General features: G+C 46.2%; 1 protein-coding gene across 1 annotated transcript in view; it reads left to right on the plus strand.

The window, feature by feature from the left end:
* Window positions 1-4,788: 4,788 nt before the first annotated feature.
* Window positions 4,789-15,974, plus strand: part of LOC147096277 (zinc-binding protein A33-like) — an 86,875-nt gene continuing 75,689 nt past the window's right edge. Inside the window, exons 1-5 of the mRNA XM_085973881.1 lie at window positions 4,789-6,595; window positions 6,685-6,780; window positions 6,874-7,107; window positions 11,460-11,482; window positions 11,582-11,697. Of these exons, the coding sequence (XP_085830007.1) occupies window positions 6,185-6,595; window positions 6,685-6,780; window positions 6,874-7,107; window positions 11,460-11,482; window positions 11,582-11,697 (880 nt within the window). The 5' untranslated portion in view covers window positions 4,789-6,184. The remainder of the gene's footprint in view (window positions 6,596-6,684; window positions 6,781-6,873; window positions 7,108-11,459; window positions 11,483-11,581; window positions 11,698-15,974) is intronic.

The raw sequence follows: 15,974 nt of genomic DNA on the forward strand, positions 1-15,974 counted from the left end.
CCACGGTTGAGTCACCTTTTTAGATTTCCTTTTATGCCAGATTGGTATAAACAATTTTTGCAATTTTGTCATTCTATCTTTAAATGTTTGCCATTGTTTATCTACCTCCAGTCCTCCCAGGAACGTTGTCCAATCAGACCTACTCAGTTCCCGTCTCATGGCATCATAATTCCCCTTGTTTAAATTCAGGACCTTAGTCTCTGAGTCAATTTCTTCGCTCTCCATTTCGAGTGAGAAATCGATCATGTTATGATCGCTCTGACCCAAGGGTCCCCGTACAACAAGATTACTGATTAGTCCCTTCTCATTGCACAGTACCCAGTCCAATATAGCCTGTTCCCGAGTTGGTTCCTCGACATATTGATCCAGATAACCATCCCTCAAACACTCAAGGAATTCCTCCTCCTCATTATTTTTACTGATTAGGCTAGTCCAATCTATATGTAAGTTAAAGTCACCTATGATGACAGCTGTGCTCTTATTGCACGCTTCTCTAATTTCCCTCGTGATGCCCTCCCTAACCTCTATTTTACTATTTGGAGGCCTATATACCACTCCTATTAATGTTTTTCGCCCCTCGCTATTTCTTAGCTCCACCCATATAGATTCTGTATTAACTGAGTTAATATCCTTCCTTTCAATTGCATTTATCCCCTCTTTTACTTGATTGACTTTTTTTTACATTCATTCCTCTGATGTGGGTGTCGCTCTCAAGCGCAGCATTTTTTGTCTAGTTGCCCTGGAGAAGGTGGTGGTGGGTGGCTGCCTTGAACCGCTGCAGTCCGTGTGTTGAAGTGCTGTTAGGGAGCGAGTTCCATGATTTTCACCCAGCGACGATGAAGGAACGGCGATATACTTCCAAGTTCAGATGGTGTGTGACTTGGAGCAGAACTCGGAGGTGGTGGTGTTCCCATGTGCCTGCTACCCTTGTCTTTCTAGGTGGTAGAGGTCACGGGTTTGGGAGGTGCTGCCAAAGGAGCCTTGGCGAGTTGCTGCAGTGCATCTTGTAGATGGTACACACTGCAGCCATGGTGCGCTGGTGGTGGAGGGAGTGAATGTTTAAGGTGGTGGATGGGGTGCCAATCAAGCGGGCTGCTTTGTGCTGGATGGTGTCGAGCTTCTTGAGTGTTGTTAGAGCTGCACACATCCATACAAATGGAGAGTATTCCATCACACTCCTTACTTGTGCCTTGTAACTGGTGGAAAGGCTTTGGGGAATCAGGAGGTGAAACACTCGCTGCAGAATACCTAGCCTCTGACCTGTTCTTGTTGCCACAGTATTTATGTGGCTGGTCTAGTTAAGGTTCTGGTCAATGGTGACCCCCAGAATGTTGATGGTGGGGGATTCGGCGATGGTAATGCCGTTGAATATCAAGGGGCGGTGGTTAGACTCTCACTTGTTGGAGATAGTCATTGCCTGACACTTGTGTGGAGCGACTGTTACCTGCCACTTATTAGCCCAAGCCTGAATGCCGTCCAAGTCTTGTTACATGCGGGCATGGACGGCTTCATTATCTGAGGAGTTGCGAAGGGCACTGAACACTGTGCAGTCATCAGCGAACATACCCATTTCTGACCTTATGTTGGAGGGAAGGTCATTGATGAAGCAACTGAAGATGGTTAGGCCTAGGACACTGCCCTGAGGAACTCCTGCAGCGATATCCTGGGGCTGTGATGATTGACCATCAATCACCACAACCATCTTCCTTTGCTAGGTATGACTCCAGCCAGTGGAGAGTTTTCCCCGTGATTCCCATTGACTTCAGTTTTAGTAGGGCTCCTTGATGCCAAACTCGATCAAATGCTGCCTTGATGTCGAGGGCAGTCACTCTCACCTCACCTCTGGAATTCAGCTCCTTTGTCCATGTTTGAACCAAGGCTGTAATTGTGAACTGGGCAGCAGTGATCAGGCTATTAGTGAGTAAGTGCCACTTGATAGCACTGTCGACGACACCTTCCATCACTTTGCTGATAATTGAGAGTAGACTGAAGGGGCGGTAATTTGATGGATTGGATTTGTCCTGCTTTTTGTGGACAGGACATGTACCTGGGCAATTTTCCACATTGTCGGATAGATGCCAGTGTTGTAGCTGTACTGGAACAGCTTGGCTAGAGGCACGGCTAGTTCTGGAGCACAAGTCTTCAGCACGATAGCCGGGATGTTGTCAGGGCCCATAGCCTTTGCTGTATCCAGTGCACTCAGCCGTTTCTTGACATCACATGGAGTGAATCGAAGTGGCTGAAGAATGGCTTCTGTGATGGTGGGGACCTCACTAGGAGGCCGAGATGTATCATCCACTCGGCGCTTCTGGCTGAAGATGATTGCAAACACTTCGGCCTTGTCTTTTACATTCACATGCTGGGCTCCGCCATCATTGAGGATGGAGATATTCATGGAGCCTCCTCCTGTTAGTTGTTTAATGATCCACCACCATTCACGACTGGATGTGGCAGGACTGCAGAGCTTTGATCTGCTCTGTTGATTCTGGGATCGCTTCGTCCTGTCTATAGCATGCTGCTTCCGCTTTTCAGCATGCATGTGGTCCTGTGTTGCAGCTTCCCCAGGTTGGCACCGCATTTTTAAGTACGCCTGGTGCTGCTCCCAGCATGCTCTTCTACACTCCTTATTGAACCAGGGTTAGTCCCCTGACTTGATGGTAATGGTAGAGTGAGGGATATGCTGGGCCATGAGGTTACAGATTGTGGTGGAATACAGTTCTGCTGCTGCTGATGGCCCACAGCGCCTCTTGGATGCCCAGTTTTGAGCTGCTAGATCTGTTCTGAATTTATCCCATTTAGTGCGGTGGAGGGTGTCCTCGGTGTGAAGACTTTGTTTCCACAATGACTGTGCGGTGTTCACTGCTACCAATGCTGTCATGGACAGATGCATCTGGTCATCTTCCAAAAGTCGATAGACTCTGGAACAGTACCCATGGATTGGCGGGTAGCTAATGTTACCCCACTGTTCAAAAAAGGTGGTAGAGAGAAAACGGGGAATTACAGACCGGTAAGCCTGACATCGATAGTGGGGAAAAAGCTAAATCCATTATAAAGGATGTAATAGCAGAGCACTTGGAAAAAAGTGACCGGATCGGACAAAGTCAACGTGGATTTACAAAAGGTAAATCGTGCTTGACTGATCTACTGGAATTTTTTGAGGATGCAACTGGTAAAATAGATAAGGGAGAGCCAGTGGATGTGTTGTATTTGGACTTTCAGAAGGCTTTCGATAAGGTCCTGCATAAGAGATTAGCATGTAAAGTTAAGGCACATGGGATTGGGGGCAAGGTATTGACTTGGATAGAGAACTGGTTGGCAGACAGAAAGTAAAGAGTTGGAATAGACGGTTCTTTTTCCGAGTGGCAGGCAGTGACTAGTGGGGTACCGCAGGGATCGGTCCTTGGACCCCAGCTATTCACAATATAAATGATCCAGACGAGGGAACTAGATGTAATATCTCCAAGTTTGCAGATGACACAAAGCTGGGTGGGCGTGTGTGCTGTGAGGAGGATGCCAAGAAACTCCAGTATGATTTGGACAGGTTGGGTGATTGGGCAGAAGCATGGCAGATGCAATATAACGTGGATAAATGCGAGGTTATTCACTTTGGTGTCAAAAACAGGAAGGCAAATTATTATCTGAATGGCAATAGATTGGGAGAAGGGGAAGTGCAACGAGACCTGGGAGTCCTTGTGCACCAGTCGCTGAAGGTAAGCATGCAGGTGCAGCAGGCGGTTAAGAAGGCAAATGGTATGTTGGCCTTCGTAGCGAGAGGGTTTGAGTACAGGAACAAGGATGTCTTGCTGCAGTTATACAGGTCCTTGGTGAGACCACACCTTGAGTACTGTGTGCAGTTTTGGTCGCCTTATTTGAGGAAGGATGTTCTTGCCATGGAAGGAGTGCAGCGAAGATTCACCAGGCTGATACCTGGGATGGCAGGAATGACGTATGAGGAGAGATTGGGTCGATTGGGCTTGTACTTGCTGGAGTTTAGAAGAATGAGAGGGGATCTCATTGAAGCTTATAAAATTCTGTCAGGCCTGGACAGACTAGATGCAGGAAGGATGTTCCCGATGGCCGGGGAGTCCACAACCAGGGGTCACAGTCTAAGGATAAGGGGTAAGCCATTTAGGACAGAAATGAGGAGGAATTTCTTCACCCAGAGAGTGGTGAACCTGTGGAATTCTCTACCACAGAAGGCAGTAGAGGCCAATTCATTAAATATATTCAAGAAGGAGTTGGATATATTTCTTAAGGCTAAAGGGATCAAGGGATATGGGGAGAAGGCAGGGACAGGGTACTGAGTTTGGATGATCAGCCATGATCTCATTGAATGGCGGAGCAGGCTCGAGGGGCCGAATGGCCTACTCCTGCTCCTATCTTCTATGTTTCTCTGTGCGACAGGTAGATTGGTGAGGACGAGGTCAAGTCGGTTTTTCCCTTGTGTTGGTTGTTTCACCACCTGCTACAGGCCCAGTCTGGCAGTTCTGTCCTTCAGGACTTGGCCAGCTCAGCCAGTGATGGTCCTGCCAAATCACTCTTGGTGATGGTTATTGAAGTCCCCCACCCAGAGTATATTCTGTGCCCTCGCTATACTCACTGCCTCTTCAAAGAGGTGTTCAACATGGAGGCGTTCTTAGGCAGTCCCTCGGAACCGAGGATGACTTGCTTCCACATTAAAAATGAGTTCTCAGGTGACTGATGAGTCCAATGTGGGACCTACAGTCTCTGTCACAGGTGGGACAGACGGTGGTTGAAGGGCCGGGTGGGTGGGGTGCTTGGGCTTGGCTTGCGCTTGCTCCCAGCGAAGAGACTCGAGGTGTTCGGTGCCTGCCCGGATGCTTCTCCTCCACTTTGTGCAGTCTTGAGCCAGGGATTCCCAGGTGTCAGTGGGGATGTTGCACTTTTTCAAGGAGGCTTTGAGGGTGTCCACCTGCGACTCTCTTGCCGTGTCGGAGCTCCGAGTAGAGCGCTTGTTTTGGGAGTCTCGTATTGGGCATACGGACAATGTGACCCGTCTATCGGAGCTGATCGAGCGTGGTCAAAGCTTCGATGCTGGGGATGTTGGCCTGAACGAGAACACTGACGTTACTGATTCATCAGTTGAGGGAGGGCGGTAGGTGTTAATCAGCAGGAGGTTTCCTTGCCCAGGCATGACCTGAGGCCATGAGACTTCATGGGGTCCTGAATCAATGTTGAGGACTCCCAGGGCCACTCCTATACCCAGGGATGGTGATGGAGGAGACTGGGACGTTGGCTGAAAGGTCTGATTCTGCGAGTTTGACTATGTCAGGCTGTTTCTTGACTAGTCTGTGGGACAGCTCTCCCTATTTGGGCACAAGTCCCCAGATGTTAGCAAGGTCGACTTTCCAGGGGCGACTGGGCTGCGTGTGCCTTTGTCGTGTCCGGAGCGTAGGTCAATGCCGGGTGGTCCCTCCGGTTTTATTCTTAGTATAATTCTTGGTAACGGTTTGGTACAACTGAGTGGCTTGCTTGGCCATTTCAGGGGCAATTCCGAGTCAATCACATTGCTGTGGACCTGGAGTTCCATATCGGCCAGACCGGGTAAGGGTGGCAGATTTCCTTCCTGAAAGGACATTAGTGAACCAGATGGGTTTATGACAATCCAGTAGTTTCATGGTCGCCATTACTGACAGTAGCTTTTTATTTGCGATTTATTTAATTACTGAATTTAAATTCTCTGCACTCCTCCAATCCTGGACTCTTGCACATCCCAGATTTTAATCGCTCCACCATTGGCGGCTGTGCCTTCAGCTGCCTGGGCCCTAAGCTCTTGAATTCTCTACCGAAACCTTCCAGCCTCTCGACCTCTCTCTCCTCCTCTAAGACGCTCCTTAAAACCTACCTCTTTGACCAAGCTTTTGGCCGCCTGTCCTAATATTACCTTATGTGACTCGGTGTCAAATTTTGTTTCAGATTGATGGCGATTGGCAGAAGAAGCAGAGGTGACATGAACTAAATCTTTTGAAGAGCAAGTTGTTGTGATCTGGAATGTACTGCTAGCGCTGCTCTGAACCGCCTTGGGACGTTTTACTAAGTTAAAGGTGCAATATAAATGCAAGTTGTTGTTGTTGAAGAGTGATCTCAGACTGGGAACCGGGGAGGCTCCGCCCACAGAAACACGATCCCGGCAGTTTGAATCAGGAAGGACTGAAACTGAATCATGGCTTCCAGACACAAGGCGGAGAGTTTCACAGAGGATTTAAACTGTCCCATTTGTCTGGATTTCTTCACCGATCCGGTAATACTGGAGTGTGGGCACAACTTCTGCCGCTCCTGTATCGCACAGTATTGGGAAAAGAAGGAGATAAACTCCTGCCCGGAATGTAGAGAGGAGTTTCCGGAAATAAACCTCAGAGCCAGTCGGGTCTTAGCTAGCCCGGCTGAGAGAGCGCAAAAATTAAACCTGAAACCGAAAGAGAAGGAAAGTAAACTTCACTGTGAAGAACATCAGGAAGAATTGAAGCTGTTTTGTGAAACTGACAAGAAATTGATCTGTCTTGTTTGCAGAGATGCGCGGGAACACAGAGAGCACCGCTTCAAGCCCATTAAAGAAGCTGTTGGAATCTACAAGGTAAAAGGGAACAGATTTGATCACCTGATTATTTCATCACATTTTCATGGTCTAACACTTTTATTCTGTGATTTTCATCCCAATCCCAGGGTCAGCTGAAATCTTCCTTACATTCTCTCACAAGGAAGAAATCGGCAGTTCTAGAAACGGAATTAAAACAGAAACAGCAGATTTCCACAGTTAGGGTAAGGTCTCCCTGTGCTGATTTTCTGGGATCTCGGTTAGTTTTGTTCTCTTTATCGCGGTGCATTAATTATGTTTCACATTTCACTTGGTAGGAACAGTCGAGCAGTCTGCAGACACGCATCACATCCGAGTTCGCTAAAATGCACCAGATTCTCAGTGAGAAAGAGCAGCGTTTAATCAGAGATCTCAGGGAACAAGAGGGGAAGGTTCTAAAAACAATGGAGAAAAACCTTCAAGAAATTCAAGAGAATTTAAATTCTATTCAGGAGAAACTCTCAAAGTTGGAGAAACAGATGGAGCAAAAAGATGGGCTGACATTTCTGAAGGTGAGGATTATATTGCGGGTCAGTTCAGTGAAACTTCACACAGTCACAAAATAACCGATGATAACTGAAATAAATGCAGCATTTGCTGAATAATTCATAGAAACATAGAAGATAGGAGCAGGAGTAGGCCATTCGGCCCCTCGAGCCTGCTCCACCATTCAATGCGATCATGGCTGATCATCCAAATTCAGTACCCGGTCCCTGCTTTCTCCCCATACCCCTTGATCCCTTTAGCCTTAAGAAATATATCCAACTCCTTCTTGAATATATTTAACGTATTGGCCTCTACTGCCTTCTGTGGTAGAGAATTCCACAGGTGCACCACTCTCTGGGTGAAGAAATTCCTCCTCATTTCTGTCCTAAATGGCCTACCCCTTATCCTTAGACTGTGACCCCTGGCTCTGGACTCCCCGACCATCGGGAACATCCTTCCTGCATCTAGTCTGTCCAGTCCTGTCAGAATTTTATAAGTTTCAATGATATCCCCTCTCATTCTTCTAAACTCCAGCGAATATAAGCCCAATCGACCCAATCTCTCTTCATACGTCATTCCTGCCATCCCAGCTATCAGCCTGGTGAATCTTCGCTGAACTCCTTCCATGGCAAGAACATCCTTCCTCAGATAAGGCGACCAAAACTGCACACAATACTCGAGATGTGGTCTCACCAAGGCCCTGTATAACTGCAGCAAGACATCCTTGTTCCTGTACTCAAACCCTCTCGCTACGAAGGCCAACATGCCATTTGCCTTCTTAACCGCCTACTGCACCTGCATGCTTACCTACAGCGACTGGTGCACAAAGACACCCAGGTCTCGTTGCACTTCCCCTTTTCCCAATCTATTGCCATTCAGATAATCTGCCTTCCTGTTTTTGCCACCAAAGTGGATAACCTCACATTTATCTACGTTATATTGCATCTGCCATGCTTTTGCCCAATCACCCAACCTGTCCAAATCATCCTGGAGTTTCTCGGCATCCTCCTCACAGCACACACGCCCACCCAGCTTTGTGTCGTCTGCAAATTTGGAGATATTACATTTAGTTCCCTTGTTTAAATCATTAATATATATTGTGACTAGCTGGGGTCCAAGGACCGATCCCTGCGGTACCCCATTTTATACTGGCATGGGTGGAAGATTGGCTATCTAACAGAAAAGAAAGAGTTGGGATAAATGGTACGTTCTCGGGCTGGCAATCAGTAACTAGTGGTGTTCCGCAGGGGTCAGTGCTGGGACCCCAACTCTTTAGAATCTATATTAATAATTTGGAGGAAGGGACCGAGTGCAACATATCCAAGTTTGCCAACGATACAAAGATGGGAGGGAAAGCAATGAGTGAGGAGGACATAAAAAACCTGCAAAAGAACATAGACAGGCTAAGTGAGTGGGCAGAGCTTTGGCAGATGGAATATAATATTGGAAAGTGTGAGGTTATGCAGTTTGGCAGAAAAAATCAAAGAGCAAGTTATTATCTAAATGGAGAGAAACTGCAAAGTGCTACAGTACAAAGGGATCTGGGGTTCCTGGTGCATGAAACACAAAAAGTTAGTATGCAGGTGCAGCAGGTGATCAGGAAGGCCAATGGAGTCTTGGCTTTTATTGCAAGGGGGATGGAGTATAAAAACAGGGAAGTCTTGCTGCAGTTATACAGGGTATTGGTGAGGCCACACCTGGAATACTGCGTGCAGTTTTGGTTTCCATATTTAAGAAAAGATATACTTGCACTCGAGGCGGTTCAGAGAAGGTTCACTCGGCTGATTCCGGAGATGAGGGGGTTGACGTATGAGGAAAGGTTGAGTAGGTTGGGCCTCTACTCATTGGAGTTCAGAAGAATGAGAGGCGATCTTATCGAAACATAAGATTGTGAGGGGGCTTGATCGGGTGGATGCGGTGAAAATGTTTCCACTGATGGGTGAGACTAGAACTAGTGGGTATAATCTTCGAATAAGGGGCTGCCCTTTCAAAACTGAGATGAGGAGAAACTTCTTTACTCAGAGGGTGGTGAATCTATGGAATTTGCTACCCCAGAGAGCTGTGGAAGCTGCAACATTAAATAAATTTAAAACGGAGATAGACAGTTTCCTAGCCGATAAGGGAATTGGGGATTATGGGGAGAGGGCAGGGAAGTGGACGTGAGTCTAGGTTCGGATCAGCCATGCTCCTATTGAATGGCGGAGCAGGCCCGAGGGGCCATATGGCCTACTCCTGCTCCTACTTCTTATGTTCTTATGTCACTGCCTGCCACTCGGAAAAAGACCCGTTTATTCCAACTCTTTGCTTTCTGTCTGCCAACCAGTTCTCTATCCAAGTCAATGCTCTGCCCCCAATCCCATGTGCCTTAACTTTACACGCTAATCTCTTATGCGGGACCTTATCGAAAGCCTTCTGAAAGTCCAAATACACCACATCCACTGGTTGTCCCTTATCTATTTTACCAGTTACATCCTCAAAAAATTCCAGTAGATTGGTCAAGCACGATTTACCTTTTGTAAATCCATGTTGACTTTGTCTGATCCTGTCACTGTTTTCCAAGTGCTCTGCTATTACATCTTTTAAAATGGACTCTAGCATTTTCCCCACTACCGATGTCAGGCTTACCAGTCTGTAATTCCCCGTTTTCTCTCTACCACCTTTTTTGACTGGTGGGGTAACATTAGCTACCCTCCAATCCATGGGTACTGTTCCAGATTCCATCGAATGCTGGAAGATGATCAGCAAAGCATCAACTATTTCTAGGGTCACTTCCTTAAGTACCCTAGGATGTAGATTATCAGGCCCTGGGGATTTATCGGCCTTCAATCCCATCTATTTCCCTAACACCAGTTCCCTACAAATACTGATTTCTTTCAGTTCCTCCCTTTCATCAGACCCTATGTTCCCCGACATCTCTGGGAGGTTATTTGTGTCCTCCTTTTGTGAAGACAGAACCAAAATATGTATTTAATTGGTCTGCCATTTCTTTGTTCCCCATTATAAATTCCCCTGATTCTGACGCTTGACTTCACCAATCTTTTGCTCTTCACATATCTATAAAAGCTTTTACAGTCAGTTTTTATGTTCTGATAGCTTACACTCATTCTATTTTCCCTTTCTTAATTAATCCCTTTGTCCTCCTTTGTTGAATCCTAAACTGCTCCCAATCCTCAGGTTTACTGCTTTTTCTGGCCAATTTATATGTCCTCTCCTTGGATCTTATGCTATCCCTAATTTCCCTTGTTAGCCACGGTTGAGTCACCTTTTTTGTTTTATTTTTATGCCAAACTGGGATGAACAAATTCTGTAGTTCATTCATGCAGTTTTTGAATGTTTGCCATTGCCTATCCACCGTCAACACTTTGAGTGACATTCCCCAATCGATCCTACCCAACTCGCGCCTCAGACCATCGTAGTTTCCTTTATTTAAATTTAGGACTGATTTAAACTGATTGTTTTGTCTATTCTGGGGCGGTTCTGTTGTTGTCACCGAACTAACCGGCTCCCACATTGTCTGCAGATTCCCGGGAATGTCTGCAACCTCCTGGGAATGAGTTGTCGTGATCTTGATGTTTTGCTTGTAATTATTTCCGTGTTGCTGCAGTTTAATATTTTCCTGGCACTCAGATTGCAATCCAGTTCCAGTTCCATGTTGTGAGTGTGTGGGTGTGTCTGGTGCGGTGGGTGTGAGAGTCACTGTGTCTGTGAGTGACACTGATGTTGAGTTCCAGTATCTGACACACATCAGGCTTTTCAACTACTTACAATCATAGAATCCCACAGCACAAAAGGCCCATTGTGCCTGTGCCGGCTCTTTGAAAGAGCTGTGCAATTAGACCCACTCCCCCTGCTCTTTCCCCACAGCCCTGCATTTTTTCCTTTTCAAGTATATATCCAATTCCATTTTGTAAACAGTTCTTAAATCGACTTCCTGTCAGTCAGTGCATTCCAGGTCATAGAAACATAGAAAAATGGGAGCAAGAGTAGGCCATTCGGCCCTTCGAGCCTGCTCCGCCATTCAATATGATCATGGCTGATCCTCTATCTCAATACCATATTCCCGCTCTCTCCCCATACCCCTTGATGCCTTGATCATCACAAGTCACTGTTAAAAAATCCCCACCCTCTTTTTTATTTTTGCCAATGATCTTAAAGATTTGTGTGTGTGATCCCCAGGTCTCTCTGTTCCTGCACCACATTTAAAATTGTACCATTTAGTTTATTTTGCCTCTCCTCATTCTTCCTTCCAAAATGCATCACTTCACACTTCTCGGTGTTAAATTTTACCTGCCCTGTGTCTGCTCATTTCACCAGCCTGCCTGTGTCCTCCTGAAGTCTTTTACTATCCTCCTCACTGTTTGTGTTTTATTTATTTCAGGAGGAAGCTTGTCGGAAGAGGAGGTAGGACATGCTCTTTACTGAAACTCTGCACAGTTTGGTAAAATAACTCAGAAAAATGTTAAATGTCGATTTATAACATCAACTGTTCAATATTTACAGGATTAGTGAGGACAGGCAACTACTGCTAATAGCAGATGGCGCCCTGTCTATCGGAAAGTTCAACGGCCCTTTACAGTACACAGCGTGGAGAGAAATGATAGACGCCATTAACCCCGGTAAAACTCTTATATTCCTTTTCCTGATTTATAAATCCAGATGAGAAGAGACTGAACGGGCCCCCAGACCCCACATTAAATGATCACTGATGTCCGTGTCTAGTCTGGAAGTCAGGAGTCTTTGCTCTGGATAAGGGAGGGCTTGGGGTGATCTTACTGAATTATTCAAGATCCTCAACTGCAGAGAAGATGATAAACATCCACAGGTTTAACACAGTCACAGAGTCTACAACAAAGTAGGGATAGTCTCAAACTGAGAAAAGGGAGGGTGAAAAGGCAGTTTGGATTGAGCGAGGTTGGGTTTTTGAGTGACCCCATTGATCGGGCAGGCAGTGAGTCAGTGAGCCCACTGCTCGCTCCATGAAATTGGTCAGAGGCCCAATCCATTCTCAGGGTTGGGCTTCAGTACAGTATTGCTGGCGAGTTGCCCACGGATTTGGAGCGTGGGAAGGTGCTCGGTGATCCTTGAGGGAGGCGGGAGACAGGAAATCCGGCAAATCCTCCCTGGAGACAAGTGAGCCGGAGCTGTTCAAAGGTGAGCAGAGTAGGTTGGGACGGTGGGGGCGGGGTTACAGGAAAATACAGTGGGCGGCTGGAAAACCAAGGATCGACCAGCAGCAGGCAGGATAATTCAGGCTCCTCCTGGCCACAGAGAAACTGTTAGGGGAAAAAAAAAAAGAACGAGTTTTGATATCGCGCCTTTCACGACCTCAGGACGTCCCAAAGCGCTTTACAGCCAATGAAGAGTTTTTAAAGTGTAGTCACTGTTGTAATGTAGGAAACGCCACAATCCAATTTCTGCACAGCAAGCTCCCACAACCCCTTCCGCTGTATTCCTATTTCGCGGCTGCGACATCATTGCCCGGCGTGAGATTTTTGTCTCATTACTGCTCCGTTTACGCTTTAAATCCGGTTGCGTCGTAAATCACTCCCAAGTACTTTAAGTGGAGGGTATGGAAAGTAAGGGAGGCAGAGTTGTCTGAGGGTATCAGCAGCTTCAAGAGAGAGTTTGATAAGAAGCTGGCAAAAAAACTAAACCCAAATAGGACTGAGCTGCCTGGGCTTGGAGAGTGGAATTGTGAGGGCTGAGGAGAGGGGAGGTCTAATTTGGACACCCTGCCCTATATCAGAACAGAAAATGCACTTGAAAAGTAATACATTGTGTGAATTGCTTTGAGACATTTGTCAGGAACATTAGAAATGTCAGTTTCTCCTTTAGATGTAATTGCAGTGTATTTATTTCCAACGCATCCCTTATGCTGGACTCTGTCTTACCTGTGAAATATTTTACTCACAACAGTACTTTCCTTGTGGCCTTTGAAAACAGCTGCTTAAACCCTAGTTTAGAACCACGCTAGAGAGTCATCGCATCACCTTTGAAAGCAGCTTCACACAGTGACACTAATCCCATCATCACTCACTTCCACCCAGACTCTCACCCTGTAGCTTTCAAAAGCTCTTCTAATAATTTGCCTGTGACTACACAAACCGCTCTGGGTCCAGGTATATTGTGTATCAGTAAAACAGGTTTATTAAGCATTAAATATCCAGCACAAAGAAGTAATACTGAACAAGAAGATAGTCGGAGTCTGTGTGTTCGAACCCGGGCATTCCTTCCGAGTGACTGCGGCGCCGTTTCCTGATGGATCTTGCTGTGTTCTGTTGACCGAAGCTCGCTTCCTTGGGATCTTGCTGTGTTCTGTTGACCGAAGCTCGCTTCCTTGGGATCTTGCTGTGTTCTGTTGACCGAAGCTCCCATCAATCTCTGGTTACATGGTGCGCTGCTTGCGATGTTCAAAACCTGTATCTTTATACCCTTTTTCCTCTCGTTTTGCCTACATGGCAGTAATTAACCCTCTGACACCTGGTAAAAAGTCCTGCTTCCCTCGTTAGCCATCTTATGACCTTGTTGATCCCACTAGGTTTTTCTCTATGCATAACAAAGTACCCTTATCTCAGATGGTCACTTTTCACAACATTTCCTAGAATGTTTTCTAAATAGTCTGTCCATCCTATAGCTATACCAATGAAGGATGTCGCCAACTCCTATCTCTCTCTTTAGCTCTTATCTCTTTAAGCATAATATTGCTGAATTCCTCGTCTCCATAAACTTAGCACTACATTCCGTTACTTCAGTAATTGGAAACAGCACTTTTTTAGTCAGGTTGGCAAAATTTCCCATCCTGCTTTGCTCTCAGCCATTCGCCATTTTATACAGGCTTTTAGGCTTTTAACATAAAATTTCACATATTATCGTTATTTAATAATGGTTAAAGAATCTTAATAATGTTTACTAAAACCTACAGGTACACCCTATTCTACAACCCACTTTCTCTGATCTGCTTTGAGTTATTCACAATTCTTACTTCAGTTCTTAAATTCACATCAATATATGTTCTGATGTTTTATATACCAATATTCCTACTGGATAAAACATCAACATTTGGTTCAATGTTTGGTATTTTTATTCCCTCGCTGCCTTATTTTCTTTGTTTACTTGCACCATGGATATGTAAAATAATCAGAAGCCAGGCTGCCTGTCTTACTGAGACTGTATTCTCTGCTGGACCCACCTCCTGCTCCATTGACCCCATTCCCACTAAACTGCTGCCCATCCAACTTCTCTTCCTGGTTTCATCCTAGCTCACATTGTAAATGGTTCCCTCTCCTCACGTCCTATCCAGCTCCTTTTCAAATCCAATGTCATCACATCCTTCCTCAAAATTACCCACCCTCTATCCCTCTGTCCTTGCACTTGATCTCCAACCTTACTTTCTTCCACAAAGTTCTTGACCGTGCTGTCACTTCTGAAATCCCTGTCCATTTTGCCACAACTGCATGTTTGAACCACACTAACCAGATTTTCATCCCTTTCATCATAGCCCCAAAGTGGCCCTAATAAAGGTCACAAATGACATGCTCTGTGACAGTGAGTATAGCGCATTTTCCCTCCTCATCCTCCTGGAGCTTTCTGCAAACGTTGACCATTCTCCTCCAATGTCTCTCCTCAATTGTCCTACTCAGTGGGACTGCCTTTACTTGGTCCACATTTACCTATTTGACCATAGCCAGAGTATCTCCAGCAATGGCTTCCCTTCCCACCCCCGCACGGCACCCCTGGAGATTCTCAAGTATTTATTCTTGGTCTTCTTCTCTCACTGATCGACATGTTGCCACTTGTCAACCTCATCCACAGAAACAGGCTCAGTTTCCAGATGTACACCGATGGTACCCAGCTCCACCTCTCCACCACCTCTCTTGACCCCTCCACCGCCAGTGTGTTGTCCAACAGATTATCTGGAATCCAGTTATGGAGGAGCCAGAATTTTTTCCAATTAAACATTGGGAAGATTTAAGCCATCAGTTTGGAAATTGTCAACAACTCTGCATCCTGGCCACCAACTCCACCCCCTCTTTGGCCACTGTCTCAGGCTGAACCAGACCCTTGCTGTTCTATTCAATCTGGAATTGCACTGCTGATTGTGATCAATCTAAGAGTGTCTGGGACTTTGTCTCCAGTACATGGTGTATCCTGTCTCTCCCATTTCCTCTGCTGAGCTTTTTAGTTTAGTTTCCCTCGGTTGTTGTTGGTTCTCTCTTCCTTTCTGCAGCAGCTCCCTCCTCATTGTGTGAGGGGTTTTCGATCAACGAGGTCTCTTTCTCTCTCTTGCACAGTAATTCACCGAGTGGTTCGACCCACTCACCCCTTAGGTTCTATACACTGGACTTTGAGGCAGGAACTACAATGCAGAGAATACTCTATAGACCAAGTTTGGGGCGGCTTCCTGACCCTTTCGGGATAGCGCCTTTCCAGAGGTTCTTGTTCTTGGTGCAGAGGCGATTCTGACCCCTTTTCATCGGGTAGTTCATCGGGTTCCACTGCTACTGGGTCTGAAGTAGATGCTACCGGTATGTTGGGTTCATCCCCAGGTACTCGAGACATGGGGTTGACGCGTTCCTGTGACGCTAAGATCTGATCGACGTGGCGCCTCACAATGTTCTCCCCGACATCCACTGTGTACATTAATGGCCCCTGCCTTGTACATATCGTTCCGGGTTGCCACTTCTTTGTTCGATAGTCACAGGCCAAGACTGGTTGCCCTACATTGAAGCTCCTTGTCGGCTTCTCATTGATGTGCTGGAATTGCTTGTCCTCAACATTTCTTCGCACATTTGGTCTGAGCAAGTCCAGACGAGATCTCAACCTTCGGTTAAAGAACATCATGGCCGGGGTCTGGTTGGTAACTGCATGTGTCGTGTTTCGGTAGGCTAATAAG

Source organism: Somniosus microcephalus, unplaced genomic scaffold (genome assembly GCF_052327205.1).
Source record: "Somniosus microcephalus isolate GS21.2 unplaced genomic scaffold, FLI_Smic_1.0 unresolved_chr1, whole genome shotgun sequence".
Lineage (NCBI taxonomy): Eukaryota > Metazoa > Chordata > Chondrichthyes > Squaliformes > Somniosidae > Somniosus > Somniosus microcephalus.